Source organism: Trichomonas vaginalis, chromosome IV, assembly GCF_026262505.1.
Source record: "Trichomonas vaginalis G3 chromosome IV, whole genome shotgun sequence".
Taxonomy (NCBI): domain Eukaryota; phylum Parabasalia; order Trichomonadida; family Trichomonadidae; genus Trichomonas; species Trichomonas vaginalis.
The window spans coordinates 29,659,032-29,686,091 of NC_067206.1; the positions used below are offsets into that span (position 1 = coordinate 29,659,032).

Sequence of the window (27,060 nt, forward strand, 5' to 3'; positions counted from 1 at the left end):
TGAAATTACACCATTTCGAAAATTAGCATACAAGATCAACCATCCATTGTATTTGATAATTTAAGGTGATTCGGAGGATTTTTATAATAACTTTACCTTCGAAACATTTTACCACTTGAAATTTTTATCAAAGGATGTCTGGCAAACTGTATCTTTGTCGGTTGTTAAAATATTATTGATTTTCCCTCTCAAATGAAAATTTTGAATAAGATTTTAATTCAAGAATTGGAAAAATTCTGAGAATTTTGAACAATATCGGCAATCTGGAAATCTTTTAAGAAACTGGAATTTGAAATCTACACAAAAATCTGAGCTGGCATAATCTGCCATTTGATACACATTTGAATCAAATGAACCCATTTTTAAACATGATTTATATTTCATTAATTCATGCAGATCTCTTGTCTAAAACAAATTTCAATATACAATCACTTTCGGGAGATAATAAAGAGAATAAAGGAAATGGAGTATTTATTTTAAAAAATGAAATTGATGACTCGTCAAATTTTCAAAGAAATACAGAAATTAAGAACGCCACAACAATAAATATTTCACAAATTCCTAGTTTCTTTTTTTTATTCAGTTCAATTGAATATTTTGGAGGTGATAGTAATTTAATGACTATCAAAAATGGTGCCTTTCAAGACTGTAGAAGCTTAATAGAAGTTAATCTCGGTTCAGTTACAGTAATTGGAGAAAATGCTTTTATGAACTGCGTAAATTTAGTTTCTGTGATACATAACAACGAATGTCATATTAATGACAAAGCATTCTTTAATTGCCAATCTCTAAAAAGTTTTGATTTTTCCAAAATATCAGGTGAAATTGGGATTTCTGCATTTGAGTCATGCTCAAGTTTAAATGAATTATCTCTGAGAAATTCACTTTATGATTATGCTTTTAAAAATTGTTTTGGATTAAGAAAAGTGAAATTTTTGATACAAACTTGTATCGATACAGGGAGTTTTATGAATTGTTTCAATTTAACTGAATGCGAAGGCTGGTTTTATAGTATTCCAAAATATGCATTTGCCAATTGCATTTCACTTACAAATTATACATCAAAACGCCGAGTTTCGTCAATTAATGAAGAAGCATTCTTTAACTGTTCCATCGTTGATCTGAGGAGTATTAATCTTTCTGATAGCCCATATTTTGAGTCTAATTGTTTTGCATACAACAACTTTATTGCTATTACTGTTCCATTTTTTCGTTTTAGTGGTTATTCTTTATATGGAATTTTTAAAGGATGCCGTCATTTAAAATCAGTTGAATATCAAGCAACTAAAATTCCAGGAGAATGCTTTGAAGATTGCATTTCTCTTAGAAATATCATTATTATATTGCCACTTGAATCTATTTCTTTTTATGCATTTAGGAATTGTATATCTTTAACAAGTTTTACAGCAATAACAAATCAGATAGGAAGTGGTGTATTTTATAATTGCTCTTTATTACAAGAAGTTACTATAATAGGTCAATTTACAGAAATTACACATGAATTGTTTTCCCACTGCATCTCACTGCAAAAACTAAATAATCTATCAAGATATCAAATCATTGGGGAAAATTCTTTTTATAATTGTACATCTTTTTCAGATAGTGCTATATTATCTAATTTAAGGTCTATTAAAGATTATGCATTTTATGGATGTAATTTCAGTGATCTCAATATTTCAGATGATTTAGATATTATTGGTAATTTCGCATTTGCTAATAATCAAAATCTGAAATCGTTGACATTTAGAGGAAATTATACTTTCACTTCAAAGAATATGTTCAATAATTGTAGTAATCTAAAAGAATTATTCATAAATGGATCTGTAACTACAAGTAATTCTTCCCCATTTCGAGATTTAACAAATATCGAAAATGTCACGATTTTAGGTAGTATGGATAATATCAACAAAGATGCATTTACTGCGAATTTAACTTTGCGGAAAATAAGTATAAGAAGTGTCAAATATATAAATGAAAAAGCTTTTCAAAATTTCAAAGCTCTTGATAATGTTGAAATTGAAGGATATTTATCAATTGGAAATTATGCATTTTATGGATGTAGCTCAATGAAAAGTATTAATATATCGGATAGTTGCATTTCAATCGGTAATTATGCATTTTTTGGATGTATTTTTAGTATGGTTTTATTCCCTGCAAGCCTAAGCAACTTTGGTGAATATTCCTTTTCAAATTGTTCATCACTAGCTTCATTATCATTTAATGCACAAGAATTAACTTTACAGGGGCATTGTTTTTATGAATGTATATCTTTAACAACAATCAGCTTTTCCTCAAACAAAATTTTACTTGGTGAATATTCCTTTTCAAATTGTTCATCACTAGCTTCATTATCATTTAATGCACAAGAATTAACTTTACAGGGGCATTGTTTTTATGAATGTATATCTTTAACAACAATCAGCTTTTCCTCAAACACAATTTCACTTGGGGAATATTCCTTTGCAAAATGTAATATTTCAGGTTTTGATTTTGAAGGATCTATAATTTTAATTGGAGCTTATTGTTTTTCTGACTGTAATAGATTGACATCAATTTCATTAAATCTAAATACTAGATCAATACAGGCTTATGCATTTTCTAACTTGACAAATGTTGAGATGATTAATCTCAATGGAGTGATAACTTCAATAGAAGCTTATTCATTCCAAAATAATCCAGCATTGAGAAGTCTTCAAATTGAAAGTATATCGCAAATTAAGAAGCAATTCATTCTAAATTGTCCAATGCTAGAAATCTTTATACTAATGAGCAATAGTGGATCAGTTACTTTATATTATAATGCATTTTATGGCACTTCGATTAAGAAACTCATAATAAATTGTAACATATTAATCAGTGCTGGTTGTTTTAATAACTGTTTCAATCTATCATATTTATACATTGGAGGATATGTTTCTAGTCGTTACACAAATCTATTTTCCTCATTAACAAACCTGGAAAATATTACAATAATTGGTAAAATTGAAAGTATTGATTCAGATACATTCAATTCCAGATCTCATTTGAAAGAAATTCGATTATATAATGTAAACTCAATAGGTGAAAATGCATTTAAAGATTACAGTTGTATCATATTTGTTGAGATTCAATCTGAATCAACTATAATTATTTCTAATTCAGCATTTTCTGGATGTTCATCACTTTCTCAGATTACCCTTCCAAGTGGATTGACTTCTATTAATCAATATGCATTCAGTAATTGTATACGAATCAATTCAATTAGCATTCCACAATCAGTGACATCTATTGAAAGTTATGCATTTTCTAATTGTAGTTCTCTATCAAATTTAACAATAAATTCCCAAACAATTTCACTTAATAGTTATTGTTTTAATGACTGTAATTTGATAAAAGATTTTAATTTTATTGGAGAACAAATAACATTGAATTTAAATTGTTTCGCTGGTGCTACTTGTATTGAAAATGTTAATCTCGAAGCAGAAACAATTAATCTCAACACAAATTGTTTTTCACAATCAAATGTGAAATATCTTTCAATCAAAGGAAATGTCAATATTGGGGAGCGTGTATATTCAGAAAATATCCAAATTATATTTATTGATGGAAGAATAGACTCAATTAAATCTACATCTTTCTCACAATCAACAACTTTGTATAATTTCACTGTTACCAGTTCAATTTCCTTCTACTATAATAATTATAATGATCAATATATCTCATTTAGTGGATGTTCGAATCTGTCATATGTTTCATTCCCATCAGCATTGAAAGAAATTCCTTTTTATTGTTTCTCGAAATGTTTTAAATTATCTTCATTTACAATTCCACCGTCTGTCACTAAAATATATGATTATGCTTTTTCAGGGTGCATTTCTTTGGAATCAGTAAATATTCACCAATTGATTAAATATATTGGTGATTTTGCATTTTCAGGATGCACATCACTTAGATCCATTGAAATTCCAATTAATGCAAATAATCTTGGTATTAATATTTTTGATTCATGCACTTCACTTTCATCAGCAACTTTTGGATCAGAAATCAATATAAATATGATTCCAGAAGGATGCTTCAAATCATGCATTCTTTTAACTTCGTTTTCAATACCAAATAGAATTAAAAAGATAGGTAGTCAATCTTTTTACAATTGCAGTCAACTTTCAACAATTGATGGATTAACTGATTTTTCATCGATTGGTGAAAACTCATTTTATAATTGTGCTTTTGTATCATTAACCATTGATGGTAATAGGCTTATTATTAATCAGAATGCATTTTCATCATGCAATCAACTTGAAAACATTACAATTACTGGAAACATTAATTCAATTTCATCAAGTTCTTTCGGCAATAGCCTGAATCTAAAAACTGTGAATTTCAGCTGTTCAATAGATGTTTTCCCAGAAAATGTATTTACTAACTCTCAAAATATTATACAGATTTATTTTTATTGTGTTACCAGATTAGCAGATAACTGTTTCAAATCCTTTAAGAAACTTGAATCAATTGAAGTAAAAGATCTAAACCAAATTGGAGATGAATGTTTTTACGATTGCCCTCATTTGATTTCAGCAATATTCTATTCTTCTTCAATATCAATTGGAACATTGGCATTTAAGCAATGTAAAGCATTAGTTAATTTGTATTTTGGAGGCATTTCATCACTGGGTGATTCTGCATTTGAAAATTGTCAAAATCTAACATCAATCGAAATAAATGGGGAAGTCCAGGTATTACCTCAAAGATTATTTTATCAATGTATTTCTTTAACAAACATAACATTTAAGAAAATAACTTCAATCAAAGAAATTGGATCTTATGCATTTTATTGTTGCAGTAAGCTAAACATTAGTTTATTACCATTAACAAGTATTGTAAAAATAGGAGAAAGCGCATTTTATCAATGTACTTCCATGACAAAATTAGTCTTCTCTCCTTTACTTACCGAAATCGGAAGTTATGCATTTTATGGGTGTAGTGGAATTTCAAAAGTTAGGCTTCCTTCAAGAGTTACAAAAGTTGGTGAGCATGCATTCAATGGATGCAGCGCATTACGATCAATGGCACTTTCTATCTTCATGGATTCGATTGAGAGTTATACATTTGCCAACACATCTTTAACACGTGTTATTATATACCCAGGTATATTGGTAAAAGAAGACGCATTTAATAGTTGTTATTCTCTGACAATCGTTGAGTTATGTGAAGATGTAGTTGTTTCCTCATATGCTTTTCGCTACACAAAAAATATTAATATTTTATATTTCGCAAACAATGTTCAACTTCTTCAAAGCTCATTTCCTAATAAAATTGAGTATATTTACTTTTATGGAACTGAAGATGACAGCAGTGATGAAACGATTCAAGCTCTTAATTCTATTTGTGAGCCTAAACGCATTATTGCAACTTCTAATTACAATCAACTTACATTCGCCAATATACCGGTGAATGGATCAAGAATTGATCTGCCAGATGTCATTACTGTGAGAGCTCCATGCTCTCCACCATTGCTTTATGAAAACTACCGAGTTTTGCAAAAGCTAAGAAGACATTAATTTAAAAGTAAAAAAAATTATTATTCTTTTTTTTACAACACTTCTAATTGTCAACTATATTTGGGAACCCATTAATTGGTTCTAACTAATATCTGACATCTTCTCAATTTTTTCACCAAGGTAAAAAAAGGTAGTATTTTTGGTCGGGTAAAAGTTATTATAAATCAACATTTAGCACCTAATATGCATGTTATGCATTTTTGCAACTTAGGTCGAGATGTATTGGTTTTATTAGAACATGTCAGAAAGTTTTTTGTATACCCTTCATGAAGTTACATAATCCCGGATTACTGACCTTGTATAAAAGGATATAATAAAAAGATAAAAATTACCCAATTGGCACTGACATTGAAATGAATTCGATTTTTCTTGTTTAACTTATTGTTATATGAAATTCCACATTATATTACCATATGTATCAAGTTAAAATAGCTTTATGAATACATACGCAATTATGGATATCTTTTTCAAAAAATCATAAAGGGTACATTTACTGACAACGATCTTGAAGAGTGATTTAAAATTAACATATATCATATGGGTGTAAAATTATTCTTTATAACAAAAATATAATAGACTTTATTCAACAATCAAATATTTGAGTTTCTTACTGCTGTCCTTGTACTGGTTATTCCTCGGCAGCGCTTCCACAGCGTCCTGCACCTTGTAGCCAATCCTCTCCCTCAGCAGTTCGGACATGGAAATCAAGCTTTCGCTGTCCAGCATCTTCGAGATTTTGTCTGCAGCTGTCATCACTTCCCCAATCGATCCGTCTGTCTCCAGGAGCATCTTCGGGAAGATCTCCATGATTATAGACGCAAGGAAGAACCGTGGAAGAACAAATGGTTCTTCAGAACTCAAAAATTTTTCCCAAATTTCATAAACTTTTTGGAGTTCGAACTCCCTCTTGAAAAGAAGCAAAATGTGCCTGAAAACAAAGGTCATTGTCTCGAGCTCTTTACTCCTGATCCAATTCGTCAATGGTTTGTGGAAATACTCGATGATTTCGAAGACTTTTTCAAGAATTATTTCTTGATTTTTCGCTAAATCAGTGAAAATGCGGTCCTGCTGCATTATTTCCATGAAACTCGCGTACATGAAGAAGACTATCGCTTCTGCTTCGGTCCTAGAAACATTTCTTCCGTCAGATAAAATTGCGGTTTCATTATTTTGGAATTTTTCAACTGAAAGTAGTATAAAAGGTGACAAAATGTCTCCCATTCCCTGTACGTAATCGGTATCTTTGTTGTAAATGGCGTAAACAGTTAAAATATTTGATACCATTTTAAGATAAGGAGAATTCTGGTCTTTGAACTGCGGAAGGTTTCGATCTGTTCTGTTTACGTCATTTGAGATTGTTCTGAGGATGGTTTGTATGTTAAGAACCCCTTCTGTTTGGGATTTTAGTAAAGAATTGTATTGTTCTTGGAGTTTCTTGTATTCTGAGATCTGTTTCTGTATGACTTTATCTTTGTCGTCATTTGTCATGTCTGGTTTGTAGATTTTTAAGAGATAAGGCCAAATTTGAAATCTTGCTTTTGGTTCTAGCCCGTTTTTGTGGATTTTAGTGATTAATGTATCAAGTTCGATCGATAATGAACCGTCTGACCTAAAGAATAATGAGATATCTTTTAGAGTTAATGGATTTTGTTTCGGAATTTGTTGTTTGAATTGTTGAATGATGCCTTGATGTGCGGAATATGCAACTGCGCCTAGCGCACTTATGGAATTTTTGATTGGAAGTGGTTTTGTATATGGATATTTTACTGAAAAAGAATTTTGGTTTAATTTTGACTGATTAATGTAATGTTTGAATGAAAGGAATTCTAAAAGATGTGTAATTGATGATTGTGGTGAATTTTTGAAACGGAATAATGGTAATTTGACGTTATTTCGAAGGACAAACTCAAGACACACAACAGACATTGATTCGCATATTTTACTGACTTCGATAACTTCACACAATCTAACAATAATGCTGAAATTCTGTGTATCAAATGCATTTCCTATGTATTGAAGTGGATTCAATGGTTTCCACTCAAATCGCAAATCTGTCTTCTCCATAACAAGTGAAAATGTTCCAATATTCTCAATTCCTGGATGAATTTCAAAAGCAACATTAGAAAATTGGAGAACTGTGATTTTTTGCGACTTCATTTTTGAAAAGTGACAAAAATCAAACTTTTATTTGTTTTTGGGTTTTTAATTTGTGATTTTCATGACATGGATGAATAATCTTATGTATAATTCATTTCTGTGCCTGGTGTATAGATTTAGTGGTTATTCTAAGAGCATTAATTTGAAGGGGATTCAATGATATCCACTTATTTCAAATTTTGTTACTTTCTCAATTTTTATGGGTCCCACTCAAAAGCCTATTATAGCATTATGTTTTATGGATATGAGTCTGATATAATCAAGTGTAATATGACTCTTAAAAAATGATGTGATAGTTACTTTTTATGCAAAAAAAAAGTACTTTATTTTTTTTTTACCTAAAGTTCAAATCTGAACTTTAATTGGAGTTATCTCTCCTACTTACTGTTGTGTTTTGTTCATCTACTAACAGTTTATGGGCAAAATTCTTTCCAAAAGATAATCCAACACCATCTCCAATTCAATGCAAACGAAATCCCGCAATTAACACTTTGCTCTATAAATTTTTCATCAATCATTGTAAATTCGAATCATTCACTTTTACAACAATTAATATTGTCCAAAGTGGGAACTTAACTAAATTTTTAAATGCTAATTCAATTTTCAATAACAACTATATATCTCAGAGTACGGCAGCAAATATATACTTGATAGCCCAAGGAGTTTATATCGAATACCGAATAGTTGCTATCAATTGCGGCACTCAAAATAAAGGTCAACATTTAAATTTTGATTTAAATGGTATAAATCAAAATGTAAGTTGTGATATCTCAGAAAGTGTATTTCACAAACTTGGACTTCAAAAATTTACAAAATTTGATGAAAATCAATGTGTTTTTCATATGAAAATAAAAGAATGTACCATAAAATATATAAATATGACAGATATTGTTGCTCATGTGGCTGCAGGATTTTATATTAATGTTAGAAGTTCTGTAACAATTACAAAATATTGTTTGTTCTGTCTAATAAAGTCAGATGCAATTGTCCTTGGCTATGATTCAAGTTCTAATATTAGTTATTGCAATATTTTAAATAATACTGTTAGTAATTGCGAAGAAGAAATGATTTCATTTTATGCAACAGTAGGAGTGATAATTTATATAGATAATTGCGCGATTTTGAATAATGGGTGCAATGATAAAACATTTGAAGGAATATCTCAAACATCAAAATTATTTATTTCGAATAGTTTTATCGATCATTGCAGCATTCATGGCGCAATATCACACGAAGAGAAAAACATCTCAACTGTTTATTTTGAATATAAACTATCTATAAATAAAGTTGATTTTATTTATTCCGTTCTGCAAAAGTGCATTTCCTCGAAGATAATGCATGCAGCTTATAAATACAAGAACTTATCAGATATTTTAATTCATATTTTAGAACAAACGTGTCTATTTATGGAATATTTGTTTTAGAATGTATATGTATATTGCTTAATACAAGTTTATGGTTCATCAATTATATAAACCCATACTCTAGAATCGCAATAGTTACATATGAAAAACCTTACTCGTCAGCCAAAAATATTCAATAAACATTGTGTATTTCCGCGGAAATATAATAAGATACCCAAAATGCAAATACACTTATTATATTGGTGCAAGTTTGGCTGCGTTTTTGATGCCAAGCATATGTGGCATATGTTAGATTTATAAATGAGGCTAAGAACATTCTACAGAATATTTAACCCAAAATTTTTGCGCTCACCTTTAATATCTAAATTCATCTTCACAAAACTTTCATATAGAAAAGGAATTAAAAAGTCAGATAATCCAGCTGTATATGACATTCGTAGAAATTTGAAAAGCCTTATAAGGTTCTCAATTATTGAATATAGCCGTTATGAAGATTTTACCAAACTTATTATCCGTTCAAAATACATTTATTTTCTAAAATCTGATCAAATTTTTTGAAATGAATTGTCAGAAATTTTATCTCAGAATCCTGGGAAGATATATTCCCAGGATCAATATATGATGAATCACATATCAACAATGGCACTGAATTTTCAAGACAAAGTAACTTAAAATACTTTATTTCATATTGCTTTTTTCTTGATTTACATCCAAATGGTACCATTCGACTCAAAACCAATAGCAATGATGTCAAAGCATATGCAACAACAAATAAATTTGATTCATGCTCCTCTACATATTTTGGAGGTTCTATTTACTTTTATGATAAAGGAGAATTTGTGCAAACCAAAAATTCAATCCTAAACTCAACAAGTTTCCGTGATGGACCATCGTTTTTGGTTTTTGTCACGATATTGCCTAAATACAAAAATCATGTTAATGAAACATCAGTTTATAACTGCGGAAGTTTAGAACAAACCTGCAGAATTACAACTTCCATGAGATATGGTTTTTGTATCATGAATGAATGCAATATTACACAAAATCGTGTCAAAGATGATATTGGAGGCTATTTAGTTCAATCAATTACATCTGACTCATACATCACGATTGTTAACCTTGTCGAAAATAATCAATCATCGGGTAATTTTAATCACCACTCAATGAATCAAACATATCCATCAAAATTTAAAATTACTATGTGTAATTATCTTCGAAATAAAGGTACAAGTGGTCAATTGATCTATTCCAATTCAGATCTTTTTATGAGCTATTGTTGTATTTTTAATAATGAAATTGATTACATTTTTAGAGCTATTTCAAGTACAATAACTTTTGAAAACTCAGTTACAGATAGTGTTAGGTCAATAAATATGCCACCAACCTTTAAGAACACATATTATTATAAATGTCCTTTATTAAACAAATCTCCTTTCAATTACCCTAACAAAGAAGAAGGAGAATACTTTCCCAATCCATTTGTTAAAGGAATTAATAATTTTCCTTATCTCTTTGTATTATTAGCTTCAATTTGTTCTTAAATAAAAAATATTATCCCAAAAAGATATGATTCTTTTTTAATTCTTGAATGTTTATGAAAATCAAAATGACTGTAGTGTGTTGGACAAGAATTTTAAAAATTCTAAGGGAATATCTGTTTCATAAATTTCTAAATCATATCATAAATCTAAACAATTCATCTAAAAATTAATAAACCTATGAGAAAAATGATGGATTAAGACTTTTTGTAATGAAAACATTGATCGATAAAAAAAATGTTGAATTAATTAAATAAAAAAAACAAACAAAAAGATATTTATTAGTCAGATAGTTCAATTCCTTGAAGTTGAAGAAGATCCGATCTAGTTTTTGTCCTATGGCTATGAACTTTCGCAGAAGTTCGAGGAGTAAGTGCAACATCCGATTCTTCATCAAAAATAGAAGGATACAGAACTGTTGCATTAGTATAAGTAGAGATGTAATTAATCTTACGATTCTGCTCTTCGAGTTCGACTTTCTGCCAGCGAAGAGAAAGTTCTAGACGTTCAACACCTTCACGGTATGATTTATCTAGTTCTATAAGCTTGCGGGAGTAATGGTGTTCGATTCCTTCAATTTCTAGATTGTGTCTGGAAACAATTTGGTTGTACTGGATTTTCATGGACCTTCGTGCATTTTCTTGTGCAGTTTTTGTTTCTTTCTTCTCGAGTTCGTCTGCAATCTTCTTGGTCTTGGATGCTCCTTCGTAGTCACAGATAATTGCTTGCTTCCTCTCGCGAACACGAAGGTTTTGTAGCTGATTTGATGGCTTTGCAAAATGGATGAGGGATTCTGGTTTTGCCCACCAGACTTTGAACTCTTGTATCTCTTTCCAATGCTTTTCGGCCGTCTTTTGAAGGACTTTTTCTTTCTTTGCTTCCAGTTTTTCTCTTTTAATTTTATATTGACGGTCTAAAGCTTGCTTTTTCGATTGTATTTCTGAAATATTGCCATCTGGATTGCGTGTTGTTGTTATAATTTTTGTTTGAGCTGTTTTTTCGTTCAAAAAAGCATTTCTAAGTTTTTTGTATGTATCATGGAACTTTGCGGCTTCAAGGTAGCGAGCATCATTAGATGCATCAATTCTTCGTCTTGTTAATGTTTGCAAAATTTCATTTTTCATCCAAGGAGGAGGTAAAGTCCCATTTGCTTCGAATTCTGCAATGTAATAATCAATAGATGATGGAGTTTTCTTCTTTTTGATGTTTAATTGAGGAATTGGAGGACTTTCTCCTGAATTTGGCTTCATTACAATAAAAAATTCTCCCTTTTTTAATGGGTGACCGACCCTCAAAATTTTAGCTTTTTATTTTTTTATGAACACAAGATGGTTATGAAGAGGATAGCTTCTAGAAGATGCATAGCATACAAAAATCGAATTCCGAAATAAGCAATCTGTAACAAAATCAATGAAATTTTTTAATTAAAAAATATACACACGAGATGGCTAGAAAAGCTCTGATTTCCAAACATCTTACTCAAATTATTTACATTTCTATGTGATTTGAACGTTCCCTTCTTACAGAGAAATATATATTTAAAAAATAATGATTTAATTTAATAGATAGATTCGTAATTTCTGAAGTTTACTCATAACATTATAAGATACGTTTTATCAGCGCATTATTGCATATTTAAAGTCTTTAATCTAAGCGTTGCAAATTCATTTTTAATCAACTATCTAAATAAGCTTAGGTTATTCTTGTTCTAGCAAACATGAGCTGTTTGATATGGGAAAACTTGTGATGATTGTAAATTTTGAGAATTCATGTCTTTTATATGTTGTAGCAGGAAGTAATTCGTTAACATATATATACCCCTGTGAGTTACATTGAAAATGTCATTCAATGAAATGGATATCATTTAAATCTAATGCGAATTGATTTTGTATTGTAAGAATTATAGGCAAAAGAAACTAGCTCATAACAATACATGATCTGGTGGTGCTTAGTTTGATATTAATTTGTATCGAAGTCCAAGTATTGCAAAATGTAAAAAAAAATTGCCAGCGTTAAATTATAAAATCTGATGAAATCAACTGTTACATAATTACATATTTGGTATGGGTGATCTGTTGTTCATATTTAAATCAAAATATATTCATAATTTAAAATTGTTCAATGATATTTCTAAACACATCTCTGAAATTTCGCTGTTTTTTAAGATGATTCTTTCATCAGATAAATTTTATTTACTCAAATCAAGATAGGGTTGTACAAACTGGCACAATTTTGCGGGCCGCGTGCCAGCTCCTGGCAGGCGGCCAAAATCAAAAAAGTGGCCAAAAATCGGGCCTCGTGGCGTGGAAAGGATGTCGCCCTTCGGGCTCCACCCTTTCCACGCCACTCGGCCTACGACCACAATTATATAATATGCTCATTATTATTTTTCTTCTTTTCTCTTCTTTTTTTTCTTTTTCTCTTTTCTTTCTTCTTTTTCCCTTTTCCCTTCCTTTTTTTCTAGTTTTGGAAAGGAAAAAGTAAAAAATTGAGTAGGTGACAAAAGTGCATACTCTTAAACAACCGTCGGATTTCCGGGTGAAATCGTGACACACTTTCGTCTTTCGTAGGCAGTGGTGGTTGTTACAAAAGGTAACTTCGAATGTAGCGTGAAATCTGCAAAAAAAATTCTGAAATTTGAATGGAGAACACAAAAATTGAATAGTTTACGTCAATAAAAAAGAGAAAAATGAAGCCAATGTGTCTCGAACCTAGGACTTAGAGCAGCAATCACACTGTTTATCACATTACACTACATGCATCTCTCACGTCAGTGAATGAGATCAACTATATGATAACTTTTTCCCCATTATATTCTTGTGGAAAAGTGACAAATAGCAACTTTGACCCTCTCTCGTAAAAAATTTAATAATTAATTTTATTACTATGAAAATATACTTTTTAGCTTATATTGTAAGCTGTGAGAGTTTTAAGTGATGGAAGATATAAATCAAATTTGAAATTCAACAAATCTTGTTATGATTAAGTTGAATATTGTACTCTAATTAAGAGTTTTCAGTTATGAACTCAGGTATTATATAATAAAAGTATAACTCAAGATAATAAAGAGGTTTTTAAAATGTAGATCTGAAAATCAAACTACCATGTTTGATATGATTAAGTTGAATAATGTTATTTTATTAAATGGTTCAAATCTGTGAAATCGGCAATTACAAATTAAAGGCGTAGTTCAAAAAATTAAAGAGATTTTAAAAATTTAATATCAGAATTAAACTAAAAAAAGGATTTAGTTATTTCAGTAATTATCAGAAAAGGTTAAAAAGATAGGGTAAGTAATGAGACTTGAGTGAGATGTGAGAAATCATATGTAAATAATTAGATATCTGATGAGTAAGGTAGTAATGAGAGTTAAGATCTGGTTAGTAAGGTAGTAATGAGAGTTAAGATCTGGTTAGTAAGGTAGTAATGAGAGTTAAGATCTGGTTAGTAAGGTAGTAATGAGAGTTAAGATCTGGTTAGTAAGGTAGTAATGAGAGTTAAGATCTGGTTAGTAAGGTAGTAATGAGAGTTAAGATCTGATGAGTAAGGTAGTAATGAGAGTTAAGATCTGGTTAGTAAGGTAGTAATGAGAGTTAAGATCTGGTTAGTAAGGTAGTAATGAGAGTTAAGATCTGGTTAGTAAGGTAGTAATGAGAGTTAAGATCTGGTTAGTAAGGTAGTAATGAGAGTTAAGATCTGGTTAGTAAGGTAGTAATGAGAGTTAAGATCTGGTTAGTAAGGTAGTAATGAGAGTTAAGATCTGGTTAGTAAGGTAGTAATGAGAGTTAAGATCTGGTTAGTAAGGTAGTAATGAGAGTTAAGATCTGGTTAGTAAGGTAGTAATGAGAGTTAAGATCTGGTTAGTAAGGTAGTAATGAGAGTTAAGATCTGGTTAGTAAGGTAGTAATGAGAGTTAAGATCTGGTTAGTAAGGTAGTAATGAGAGTTAAGATCTGATGAGTAAGGTAGTAATGAGAGTTAAGATCTGGTTAGTAAGGTAGTAATGAGAGTTAAGATCTGATGAGTAAGGTAGTAATGAGAGTTAAGATCTGGTTAGTAAGGTAGTAATGAGAGATCTGCGGGCAGTAATGATACATCTATGAGTACATAACTAAAACCTGAGTTCTATGAGCGAAATCTGAGAGCTAAAAGCCGAGAGTTCTAAGGTAAGTAATGAGAGAAGAGAATTTGAAATTTTACAAAATACGTTTACTCATACAAAATAATTCGCATTCTTTTATAACGAATCTCAATGCCAATTAATACATAAAACAGATTTTAGCAATCAATTGCAAGATTTAGAAAGATTTTATTTATAATCTCAGCCAAATTAACAAATATTTTATTGATTTCGTAAAAAATAGCAATAAAAAACATAATATGACATTCTATTTTTCCAAAAAATTTCAAAAATCATTTTTTAACATGAAATTTATATTTTTTAATTTTTTTTTAAATTTTGAATTTTTTTTTGGAATTTTCAACCATGTCAAAAGTCGGGATCTACAAATGTATTCTCTTTGACATAGGATAAAAACATCCTTTTTATAATTTCATTGTAAAATAAAATTTTCTTAAATTTATTGAATCCAAACTCAACTTTGCAACATTTTATTATCATAAAAACTAAGAAACATCAGGTAAACTTCAATTTGGAGAGCTTAAAATCATATCTAAATTGAAAAATAAGGGGAAAAAAATTGTAAAAAAAAATCTCATTAGATGGGGCAAAAAGTAACTTTTTTAATGTGTTTTTTAAAAAAATCGTGCCAGCTGGCCAAAAAAGGTGTGCCAGCAGGCGTGCCAGTTTGTACAACCCTAAATCAAGAACCAATGAATTTTACACTATTATTACGGAAAAATATACATAAATTTCATCAAATTTCAAATTTCGGATAAAATTTGGATTCGTTAAAAAAATATAAATCGATAATTAAAATCAGTTTTGTATATTATATATAAATAATACAAAATAAACCGAAAAATAATATTTAGCATTTGTGACCGTTAATTTTTCATCAAATTATTAAAATGCGCATATTTTCTTGATTACCATCCGTAACAACATCAATTAATAAATGAATTGAGTTTGATTATCAAACATTTTCAAAGAAAATTATTTTATGAGTAAAAACGTAATAGTTCATAAAGGCAAATTAATTATTTAATTTCTATTTCATTCAATTTTTATTATTTTTTTCAAATGTTTACATTTTATTCACATGTTTACAAGAAAAATTAAAGGGATTATGATGAACCAAATATTTAGTAATTATTCCAACCATGTAAAATAATTCAAAATCGACTTTGCCAAAAAAACTTTACATCGATCTAGTTCTATTCATAATTATGCATTTTTCCTAATAATCTCACACAAATTTTTCATTTTTACAAAATGTGAATTGAACTTTGATTTCAATATCTGAAAAATCGAATAAAAACTTAAGATGAAAACAAATAATATTTTTATCATCAAAACAATTTGATGTAAGACTTTTTATATTCTGAAAAATAAATATTTTGGCGGTTTGCCTTCATAAACATTTTCATGAGTGATCAAGAAATTGCCGCCACCCCAAATGAAGAGATGACGGAAGAACAACTCGAATGGCAAGCCAAGGAAAAGGAATACCAGGATCAGATCGAAGATCTCAAATCCGAAAAGCTTGAACTTGAAGCTCAAGTTAAACAAGTTGATTCCTTCATCCAAAAGCTCCAAGAAACAAGGAACGAAAACTCCGAACTCAAAGCCAAAGTCACTGATCTCACCCGCACAATTGATGACTACGATCACCGCCTTCAATTGCTCAATGAAGAAAAGTCAAGGCTTGAAAGCGAGATCAAGAGCACCGTTCAGGCATCCGCTCAGCTCCACAGCGAAGACTTCGTTGCTATGAGTGAGAATTACGATGCTTCTAAGAAGCAATACGAACAGCAAATTCAGAAACTCAAAGCACAGATTGCTGAGCAGCAGGAGATGTTGAACAAGAGAGATACCGAACAGAAGCTCGTCGCCTCCCAAAATGATCGCCTTATCCAGTCCGCAAGAAGATTCTTCAAAGAAAACATTTCGAGCTTAGACCAGATCATCGAAAAGTTCGATGAACCTCAAATCATCGAGCAGCCACCAGTCGCTCCGAAGTCCCCAACAAAGTCTCCTACAAAGACAATGCCAATTCCACAAACTCCACAGGTCGACGAGGAGAAGTACAACAATCTTAAGAAGAGATACCAGCAGGCCAAGCAGACAATCGCCCAACTCCAGGAGCAGATCGAGCAGAACAACCAGCAGGCTAAGCAGCAGAATAACGCCAACCAGAAGACAATCAAGAACCTCCAGAACAAGCTCGACGAGGCTCAGGAGAACGCCCGCCACGACCGTGATGTCCTCAGCCGCCAAATCAACGACCTCAACGGCAAATTATCCGATCTCAAGTCACAACTCAAGACACCAGCCCCAACAAAGCTTGAGGATGATGACGACGACATCACTGTTGTCAAGCGTGATATCACATTACCTACATCTATGATGGATTCCGCTGTCAAGTCTCCAATGAAGGGAATTGCTCCACAGCCATCCAACAACGACCTCCAGCAGGTAATGGACAAGCACGCCGCCGAAATGAACGCTTTGAAGAAGGAGTTGAAGGACAGAATGGCACAGTCCGACAAAGCCATCAACGAAGCTTCCAAGGCAGCAGAAGACCTTCGCGCCAAGCTCATCCAGACAGAGAACCAGCGCGATGACGCCAACTCCCAGAACAAGATTCTCCAATCCAAGCTTGACTCCCTTCAGTCCCTCAACGACGGCCTCAACCAGCAGATCGAGGGACTCCGCCAGGCCCTCCACGCCAAGCAGCCAGAGCAGAAGCCACAGAGCAACTCCCAGGCCAAGCCAGCCGCTCCACAGCAGCCATCGAACGAGATGAAGGAGCAAGTAAGGAAGCTCAAGGCTGAACTCGAGGAATTGAACAACAAGTTGATGGCCCAGCAGATCGCTTTGAATACTGCGGAAAATACCATCCACGACAAGGATAAGACACTTTCCGAGCAGCAGAAGAAGCTTGATGAAGCAGAGGCCAAGCAACAGCAGCTCTCCATGGACCTCAGAGAGGCACAGAACAAGATTGCCAACACACCAAAGCCAGATCCAAACCAGTGGCTCCCAAGAGACGCATGGCACTACGCTGGCTTCGCAACACCACTCTCAACAGCCATCGACAAGATCGCTGCAAACCAATCCCTCCTTCCAGCCTCAAAGTTGACACATGTCTTCGCCGAAATCGATGACTTCTTCACAGAGGAGATCAACAAGGCAGACAAGAACGCTTCCCAGGCCAACCAGAACTTCGAAAACACAAAGGCAAAGATTACAACATTTGTTGTTGATTCTTCAATCGCTCTTGGCATTGAGCCAAAGACATTCGAGCAGTTCCAGACCGGCCAAGCTCCATCTGAAATTGTCAAGGCAATCAAGCAACTCAAGCAAGAATTCGCCGAATTACAAGCACTTTCTCGCAACCAGCAAGAGACATTAATGCACTTCGCAGAATCATTCGAATTACAAGAGGGACAAGATGTCGACGAGCACATCGACGCAATCCGCTCTGGCATCGACACCCAGAACCAGAAATACGCCGCCACATACGAAAAGGCCCGCCGCTACAAGCAGGCCTACGCAGATCTTGCTGCCCAGTCCAAGAAGCAGATCCAGGAGTTAGTCGAAGAGAAGGAGCGCCTCCAGGACGAGAACGACGACCTCACACAGAAGGTTGAGTCCACACAGCGCTCCCTCATGCAGGCAAGAGAGGAGACAGAGCAGTACGCGACACAGTTGAACAACTCCGTCCAGGAGAGAGACCTCGGCGACATCAACCACGTCAACGAGATGGAGGAGAGGACAAACGCCCTCGCCGGAAAGTACGAAACACAGGTTGCTGACTTAGTTGGCCAGATCAACAACGTCAAGCAGGAGAACGCCAAGCTCTCCAACGACCTCGTCAACAAGAAGGCAGAGAGCCAGGAGTTGCAGCAGTCCCTCGAGGAAGCACAGTACGAGAACGAGCAGCTCGCGAAGGAATTAGACCAGACAGTCGAAGATTTCAAGAACAAGCTCAACCAGGCACAGCAGCAGAAGGAGACAGAGTCTGCAGCTGCAAAGAAGGACTTCGATGACGTCATCGCTAAGCTCCAGAAGCAAATCGAAGGATTGACACAGGATGTCAACAGATTAGTTGGAGAACTCAAGGATTCCGAGACAGCCAACAAACAGCTCAAGGGACAGGTCTCCAAGTTGCAGCAGGAGAAGCAGAGAGCCGCTGAAGAGAAGAAATCCCTCCTCGCAAGATTAGAACGCGAAGTTATGCTCGCTGATGCTAAGGCACGCGCAAGAATCATCGAAGAGAAGGCACTCATGGACGAGAAGTTACATACAGCTGAAGCTAAGTTCGAACAAACAAAGATGCAGTTAATCAACCAATTCGTCGACAAATTCACTAAATTCTTCAACCCAGCACAGGCAGTTACAGAACGCGAGTACAGAGCAGGAGTAGAAAAGGCTCACGACGAGTTTCAGAGAATCACTGAATCTGACGAGTCAATTAGAAAGATGCTCCGCGCTAAGGATGGCCAGACAACAGAAGACGCTGTTGCTCAGATCCTTGTTGCAAAGAATTAATTTACTTCCTTTTTTTATATATTTTTTTTATATTTTAACATGAATACGAATTTCTTGCAGAATTATTTTATCAGATCGAGTTTAAACTTTATTACTTTTTAAATCTTTTACGAATTTTTTTTATTTACAAAATTTTGTCTAAATTCAGATGAGTTGTAACTTGTGGTTTGAATATATCATTTCTCTTTGCTTGTAAAAGTAGTTCGTTGCAAAATCTTGAAACAGAACCTTCATTTATGTGAATATATTTTTGTTTACTAGCTTATTTCGTTTGTTTTACAATAAACATATTCTATTTTACCATATAAAGAAAAATTTACACTTAAACTTCCGCAAATATGATAAAAATTTTCGAAAAATGTATCTATGCAATATTAGCAAATCTTATAGATGCAAAACTGTTTATTTTAGAACAAACTCAAATTATAAAATAATTTTATAATTCCAAATTTTTTATGTTTTTCTTATTTTAATGATAAAATCATATTTTTTCACATCAAAATTAAATTTTCGAATTTTTTTTGGAATTCTCAAGTTAGATTTGAGGATCAACAATGCGAAACATATTATCACACATATATAAGTGTACATTTTCTTTTAAATTCAAATCTTGATTCCAATTTTTCGATGAATTTGCGATAGAATTTCCAACATCGAAAGCGTATCTACAAACAATTTACACCAATTTATATTTTTATCATTAAGATATATCTATTGATAGGTTTTCAATATGACAAAACCTTTTTCAAAAATCAATATTAACAAGAATTTATGTAAACTTTCAATTTATGAGAATATTAATGAGATAGCGAAACTCAAATCATATATGTCTAGTAAATTTGGTATATTTAGTTCTGATTATTCAAGTAATTTGAGAAATATAATCGATTTATTTTTCAAAACATAATTTAACTCATGTTTCAAGTTGGAAAACAAATTTAATTTCGGAGTAGTGATATATAAGCATCAAATTACTGTATAATATTTTTATCACAAATACTGGCAAGTAAATAACTTCAGTTCTTCATCTATCTATCACGATGTACATGGATATTACATATGCATTACCGAAATCGAAAAATCATCGTTTTGTATTTGTAGGAACCTTTAGCAAATCACTGTAACTCTCATCCAAAAAAAAGTTTTATTTTTTTTTTGTCTCGTTATGAGGAAAATCACCTTAGTTTTAGTACATCTGCTGATGATCAAGCATTTAAACTAGACTATGACTCACAAGGCTATAAAGTATATACCAGTAACGAGATTATTTCTGGTCGAAAATGCTTTGAGTTTAAATGGGAAAATGGAACCGGTGGTTTAGTTGCCGGATTTCAATCCGAGCGAACAAATCTATGGATATTCATGCCTGGAACTTCTTTTCAGATGATTTGGGAAAAAGATGGTAATCGATTAATTGAAGAATACGTAAATATTTCTACTGCTTTAAACACGAAATACATGGCATGTATAAATACGTATGATAATATATTTTTCCTCCAAATCAATAGATTATCGAAATATTTTGTTTATACTCCAGCCATAGGAGAAAAATTCAAGGTTGTTACTAGATGTGGCTAAGCGCTTAAGACTGCATATGGTCGTTTGTATTTTGGAAACACTGGCTTTGAAAATAGCTTGCCTCCAAGATATACCCCTGTTATTGATCGTAGCATTGATATTGGAAATACCTGTCGTCTGTTTATGCCATTTCATATAACTCCTTTGCATATATATGTATTTATATCTGTTTAGTTTGATGTTTAAAAATATTAAGTCTAATTTGATATATTTCTCTTCCAATGTAGTCTAAATTTTGAAGATGAAGTAAATTTGTGAAAATTTGATTTCAGATTTCAACATTGAGAATTACATTCGATTTCATAGTTCTTCTGATAAATTAACTAAATGATTTCCACTAAATTTATGAATTCATCTAATTCTGAATGAATATTGATATGATTGTTTTCGATATTTATAGATTTGTTCTTTATAAGTCACATGTTCAGGTTCACATTAAGGAAGCTAATATAACCTTTTCTCATTTAAGTTCATTTTTTAGCTTAAATGTCATATGATGATTTGCATGAGAAAGTCATGAAAAGAATCAATGACTGGAAAGCTAACAATTTCGAAGTCAAGCTTATAATGCACGAATATGGACCAGTTCAAAGAGATTTAGAATGGAAATGCCCATCTTCATTTAAATTACCATCAAAAGATGAAATAACACATGAAAAAAGAACAAAAGCAAGAAACACAATATCAAAACTTTACAAACAAATTACTAAAGATGATTCATTACTCGCATATCAAGCAGCAGATGCAATAGAAACAAAAATATTCAACGAATCAAAAAATCTCGAGATTTACAAATCAGGACTAGCGCGAATAGGTAAAACTATCACATTTTTATCCCCATTATCCGAATTTGTCGACTATGACCATCCTAAAATTATAATTTCAGACAAATAGACTAAATCAAAACAAATATATGCAAAATGAAAAATCCAATCATACATGAAAATTAAGAAGAAAATCAAAATCTAATCCAAAATTACTTCAATTACTGAGAGACTCGCTTGTTAAGATTTTGATGATACTTAAAATCGAAATTTACGTTTACCTCTTTAATCATACGGTTATTGATGAAAATTCAATAATTTTTTTGAATTATAAAAGGAAGCCACGGAGTTTCAATATGAATTTCGGAAATATTTTAAGAGACAATTACATTTAGATTCCTAAAAAGCTTATATTTACTAATATCAAATTTTTCAAAATTAATAAGTCAAAAAACAAGAAATACAATATTAATATTCTTATATTTGACTTAAGTATCTTGAAAACATCTATTAAAACATAAAACAAAATAAAATTAAAAATTAATTTGTGTTTGCGAGGTGAATTCCATCTTCTTTCTTCTTTGGAACAATCAGAATGAAAGAAGACAACGCTGCGATCAATGCTCCAACAGATCCGAAGCTAATATACAATTGATTTTCTCCAACGAGTTTCTGGAGACCAGAAAACTTCTGGTAGATTGCTCCGATTGCTATGATGCACAAATTTGTGATCTGTTGGCCCAAAACGATGAAAATATTGAGAACTCCCAGATTAATTCCCAAATCTGCAGGAGAACTATCGGCAGAGACAATTGCGAACGGTATAGAGTTCATACACGTGATCGCGAAGCCGAGCGGCATGAAAATTCCAAGTAATAACCAATGATTTTTCGTAAAACTGACTGCAACGAGACAAACCGTGAAAATAATATGCGCAACGAGATAGACAGGCTTCATTCCGAAACAATCAACAACTTTATCGTGCACATAACCGTAAATAAACGAAATGAAGTTGACAACAGCAGTTACGAACAATCCGAAGCACAAACCTTTATCGTGGTCGCTTGTAAACACTTCAACTGAGAAGAAAGTAGTGAGTTTGACGAAGAATGCTGTGATTCCGACCCAACTCATCGTCATTGAGAAAGATGCTCGTGCCATTGGCTTAGACATGTGCACCATTGAGTCCCAGAGCTTCTTAAATATGTTAACTTTCTCGTTTTGGTCGAAGTACTGCGTTTCTTTTGAATGAATAATCGTAATTGTTAAAGAAACGAAGACAGTGAAGGAAACAATGGAAAGTGTAAGGGCAAAAGTGCTTTTCTGGTACTTGGGGGAGTTGATGAAATACCCAATTCCTCCAATTAAGTTAGTTATTACGGCGCCTAAGCCTTGATACATCGCGCCCATGGCAAATCCCTTGTTTAACAGCGATTCTGGAAGTAGGTCGGCGATGATTGATCGTCCAGGGCCTTGAAAAGCGTTGATGGAGACATATGTGAAAACTATAGTGACAAATAAGAAGAAAGTAATCAATATATTGGATAATTTCGATGAAAATAGGTATAGTATTAATAATCCTGTTAGTCCGAGGAATGTACCAACACCACCAACAAAAATATAAGGTCTTCTACGGCCAAAACGAGATTCGCAACGATCTGAGTAGTATCCAACAATAGGTTGAACAATAAGACCACTAAATGGACCAATGGACCAAATGAAAAACTTGACAGTACGTGACATTTCCAATTTTGTCATCATTGGATCAACTAATGCCCAAATTGCAGTACCAGCAACTTGCATGGCAAGACAAGCCATACTAAGTAAAGGGATTTTAAATGAAGTCTTTGTTTCATGACTTTCCGGAATTAAAGGTTGCTCATTCTTTTTTTTAATGACAAGAACTAATATGAAAAATGTTATCTAACCCTACCGATATATTCAAAATTTTTCATCGTTTCTTTCAATCTTCAATTTTCAAAATCACCAATTTTTGTTTACTAATCAATGATGATAAAGAAAGAACTAATTCATTATAAAAGTGACAAATTTGCAAAATCTCAAAATATATTACATACATGTATATAAACTGTTTTTCTTATGATTGTCATTCTGAATTTTTGTTTTCTATTGAAATTCAAATGATTGCAACAATCATCAAAAATCTTAAAAAAATCAAGAGTATGCACTTTGTTACTTGACAATGCTATTCATAGCCAAATGTGATCGAAATATGCTTTATATTACTTTATGGAAAAATCAAAACTTAAAAAAACTTAGTTGATCGAACATAGGATAATCACACCTTGTATTTAAATCCAATGCAATCCTGAAAATCATAAAACAAATTATATTTCATCCAAATAACAAATTTATTCTGTCATTTGCCGAGTACAACAGTTAAAATACAATCAACATATTTGCTTAAGCATAGATATTCAAAATGGATATTATTATGCTATTGTTTTTAATTTATGTATTAGTATAGATCATGTTTATTCACAACCTGAATATATCAAAATCACCTCCTTCAAATTCGGCGTAATCATTATTAAATGGATCTGTTTCATCAGCCATTGAGGTTGAAAATAGAGGATTATCAATTGTTACACAAGGTGTAGGCGAGGAACAAGTAATAACAGTTTCTTCAACAGTTGTACTACCATCATTACTTGATTTAGATGCATTTTCATTTTCATTTTCGTTTTCTTTCTTCTTATTGAATAATATCAAAACAACAACTACGAAAGTAATCAAAACAATTGCACTTACAGCAATAATTATTATAAGTATAGGCGTGAATGACTTCTTTTTCGTTGTGGTTCCATCATCTGCGTTTTCGGATTGCGTTATATTCTGAGTTTTTGTATCTTCAGATGATGATGTTTGAGAATTCGATGTATCAGATGAAGGAGGAACATGAGATGGTGTCAAGCTTGGAGTTTCACCTAATGAGTGATATGGTGTAACACATGGAGTGATTTTGTTTGTAAAATACGGGGTATCAAATGGAGTGAATTCATTAGTTTCTTTAATTGTTTGAGCAAATGTATATTGTGGAGTTTCCTTATTTGTTGCATAAGGTGTTTCTTCATTAGTCTCTACTGGGGTTTCATATACAGTAGTTGAAGGCGTTTCTTTGACTGTAATGCTCATTGTTTCATGTGGTGTTTCAACTAAAGTTTGGAATGGTGTCTGATACAATGTAATCATTGGAGTTTCAAATTCTGTGTAGAAAGGTGTGAATGCATTTGTTTTATAAGGTGTCTCACTTAATGTATTAATAGGGGTTTCAGCATTCGTTTCAAATGGTGTCTCAGCTTTTGTATTCATTGGAGTTTCTGCATTTGTTTCTAATGGTGTTTCTTGATTTGTTTCAATAATGGTGTAACAAGGAGTCTCAACTATTGTATTAAATGGTGTCTCTTGATTTGTTTGCAGTGCTGTCTCAAATGGAGTTCCTGAGATTGTATTGGATGGGGTTTCTTTATTTGTTTCAACAAAGGTATAATGGGGAGTTTCAATTAATGTATTGAATGGTGTTTCATCAATTGATTGGAATGGAGTTTCTCTATTTGTTTCAATGAAGGTATAGTGTGGTGTCTCAATTAATGTGCTGAACGGTGTTTCTTTATTTGTTTCAATAAAGGTATAGTGTGGAGTCTCAATTAATGTGCTGAACGGTGTTTCAGCAATTGTATGGAATGGAGTTTCAAAATGTGTAATGAATGGAGTTTCAATATTGGTTTGATATGGTGTTTCAAAAATTGTTTTAACTGCTGTCTTAAAAGGAGTAGCAAATTGAGTTTGTAATAAGGTATTAAATGGAGTACTGATGGGGGTCTGAGCTTCTGTAATACAAGGTGTTTCTTTAATTGTTGATCCAGGAGTAAATGCGACAGTCTTAAATGGAGTCATTGCAATTGTATTATAGGGAGTTTCAATTAACATCATACATCCTCCTGTTTGATAATATTCATATTGCGGCAGTTTCATATTTGAAGTTATAATGATATCATTTTGCTTTTGGATACCACTTAATTTATCATCATCATCAACATAAACATCGTTCACTAATATAACAGTGCTTCTTTCTGCTTCAAAGTATTGATGTCCATTTAATTCATTCTCTTGAAGAATGACATCATGAACATTTCCACTCGAACTACATTTTACACTTCTGATTAGACCATAATTTGAAACTTTATTATAGAAGAACGCAGAATGATGAAGTGAATATTCCTTATAACATTTAAAATGAATAGCTATTGAACAAGGACAAGTGTTGTTTGTTATTGTACAATAGTAATACTCGAATGAATAGGAAGTTTGAAAATAGATCAATCCATCATTCACATTATTATTTGTCTTTGATTGTGTCATATTTACATTTGACAAGGGATTGACTCCATTCAAGAACATGTTTTTTGAATCACATACACAACTAGTTGCTGAAAAAAGGCTAACATTATTGTAACCCTTTAGATCTATATAAATTGATGCTGATGTTGCGGCGGTACATTGATAGGCGCAAATCTTTTCTATATTCATTGTAAAATAACCATGAATCATAATTGTTCCTCCTTTATTCGAAGCACAATTAGAGAAGAAGCACTCTGAAAAAATGATTGTGTTCGAGCTCATAAAAGAATCAATATATACAGGTGCTTCTGAGCTAATATTTCCTATTTTTTGAAAATAACATTTGGTGAAAAGATAATCATCTCTGGGGGCTAACTTTGTGAAGTTAGTAATTAAACCAGTGATAGTTATGGACTGAGTGTGCACAAGTAAAGTTGTAAGCATAAAAGTCTGAAATTACTTAGTTTGGCGTAATATTGCACCTATTCAAATTTCTGATTTTTTCAGAACATATTCAAATATTGAATAAATATTGATCAACAACAATGGCATGGTTGTTTTACTGCGTTTTAACATTATGTAAATAACATTATCCCTTTGATTAAAAACATATTGAAGTCAAGTTTATTTATGAACCAGGTTTATTATAATTCTTTATTCTAATTAAATGAATTTTGCCTATATTCATAAACAAATTGAAAGTTAAAATTGAATGGAACATAAAACATTCAATGTGATCGAATGGTTTTTAGATCATTCCAATGCGTTAAAAAGCTTGGAGAACAAAACAGGAACCAAATGGCAGCGATATGTTAATACTATTGATATAAATTGGTCCAACGAATTAATGAAAATATCTGAAATTTAAATAGAATCAAAATGCTTGTAGATTTGGGATATATTTATAATAGTAATATGATGTATATGTGTATTATCAGAAAAGAAGGCAATGTTTTAAATAATCGCGATTTTTTTTCCTGAAATTGATATTCCTGATATTTTTCTTATACATTGAGATTCATATTATGATTAAATATCAATATTAGTGGGGGCAGAATGAGGTTAGTTTTAATGTTTATTGTAC

The 27,060-nt window shown here is 32.1% G+C and overlaps 8 protein-coding genes across 8 annotated transcripts, besides 1 other annotated feature; 4 read left to right on the forward strand and 4 right to left on the reverse strand.

The window, feature by feature from the left end:
* Positions 1 to 355: 355 nt before the first annotated feature.
* On the forward strand, positions 356 to 5,557 carry TVAGG3_0191770 (antigen BSP-related family; the record flags this gene model as incomplete). Its single annotated transcript, XM_001316422.2, has 1 exon — positions 618 to 5,537. One exon carries the CDS (start codon positions 618 to 620, stop codon positions 5,535 to 5,537), a length of 4,920 nt encoding a protein of 1,639 aa, XP_001316457.1.
* Positions 5,558 to 6,116: 559 nt separating this feature from the next.
* TVAGG3_0191780 (regulation of vesicle fusion) lies at positions 6,117 to 7,694 on the reverse strand (the record flags this gene model as incomplete). Its single annotated transcript, XM_001316421.1, has 1 exon — positions 6,117 to 7,694. One exon carries the CDS (start codon positions 7,692 to 7,694, stop codon positions 6,117 to 6,119), a length of 1,578 nt encoding a protein of 525 aa, XP_001316456.1.
* Positions 7,695 to 10,077: 2,383 nt separating this feature from the next.
* Positions 10,078 to 10,599, forward strand: TVAGG3_0191790 (uncharacterized protein; the record flags this gene model as incomplete). The annotated part of the gene is made up of 1 exon (XM_001316420.1): positions 10,078 to 10,599. The coding sequence occupies one exon, from the start codon at positions 10,078 to 10,080 to the stop codon at positions 10,597 to 10,599; it is 522 nt and encodes a 173-aa protein (XP_001316455.1).
* Positions 10,600 to 10,860: 261 nt separating this feature from the next.
* TVAGG3_0191800 (uncharacterized protein) lies at positions 10,861 to 11,857 on the reverse strand (the record flags this gene model as incomplete). The annotated part of the gene is made up of 1 exon (XM_001316419.1): positions 10,878 to 11,846. One exon carries the CDS (start codon positions 11,844 to 11,846, stop codon positions 10,878 to 10,880), a length of 969 nt encoding a protein of 322 aa, XP_001316454.1.
* Positions 11,858 to 13,086: 1,229 nt separating this feature from the next.
* Positions 13,087 to 13,116: a mobile genetic element.
* A 3,027-nt stretch (positions 13,117 to 16,143) lies between these two features.
* On the forward strand, positions 16,144 to 19,374 carry TVAGG3_0191820 (biological adhesion protein; the record flags this gene model as incomplete). Its single annotated transcript, XM_001316418.2, has 1 exon — positions 16,144 to 19,272. One exon carries the CDS (start codon positions 16,144 to 16,146, stop codon positions 19,270 to 19,272), a length of 3,129 nt encoding a protein of 1,042 aa, XP_001316453.1.
* A 1,962-nt stretch (positions 19,375 to 21,336) lies between these two features.
* On the forward strand, positions 21,337 to 21,744 carry TVAGG3_0191830 (uncharacterized protein; the record flags this gene model as incomplete). The annotated part of the gene is made up of 1 exon (XM_001316417.1): positions 21,337 to 21,744. The coding sequence occupies one exon, from the start codon at positions 21,337 to 21,339 to the stop codon at positions 21,742 to 21,744; it is 408 nt and encodes a 135-aa protein (XP_001316452.1).
* A 410-nt stretch (positions 21,745 to 22,154) lies between these two features.
* TVAGG3_0191840 (major facilitator superfamily transporter) lies at positions 22,155 to 23,432 on the reverse strand (the record flags this gene model as incomplete). Its single annotated transcript, XM_001316416.1, has 1 exon — positions 22,155 to 23,432. The coding sequence occupies one exon, from the start codon at positions 23,430 to 23,432 to the stop codon at positions 22,155 to 22,157; it is 1,278 nt and encodes a 425-aa protein (XP_001316451.1).
* A 681-nt stretch (positions 23,433 to 24,113) lies between these two features.
* On the reverse strand, positions 24,114 to 26,258 carry TVAGG3_0191850 (bifunctional inhibitor/lipid-transfer protein/seed storage 2s albumin superfamily protein family; the record flags this gene model as incomplete). The annotated part of the gene is made up of 1 exon (XM_001316415.1): positions 24,114 to 26,258. The coding sequence occupies one exon, from the start codon at positions 26,256 to 26,258 to the stop codon at positions 24,114 to 24,116; it is 2,145 nt and encodes a 714-aa protein (XP_001316450.1).
* Positions 26,259 to 27,060: the final 802 nt, after the last annotated feature.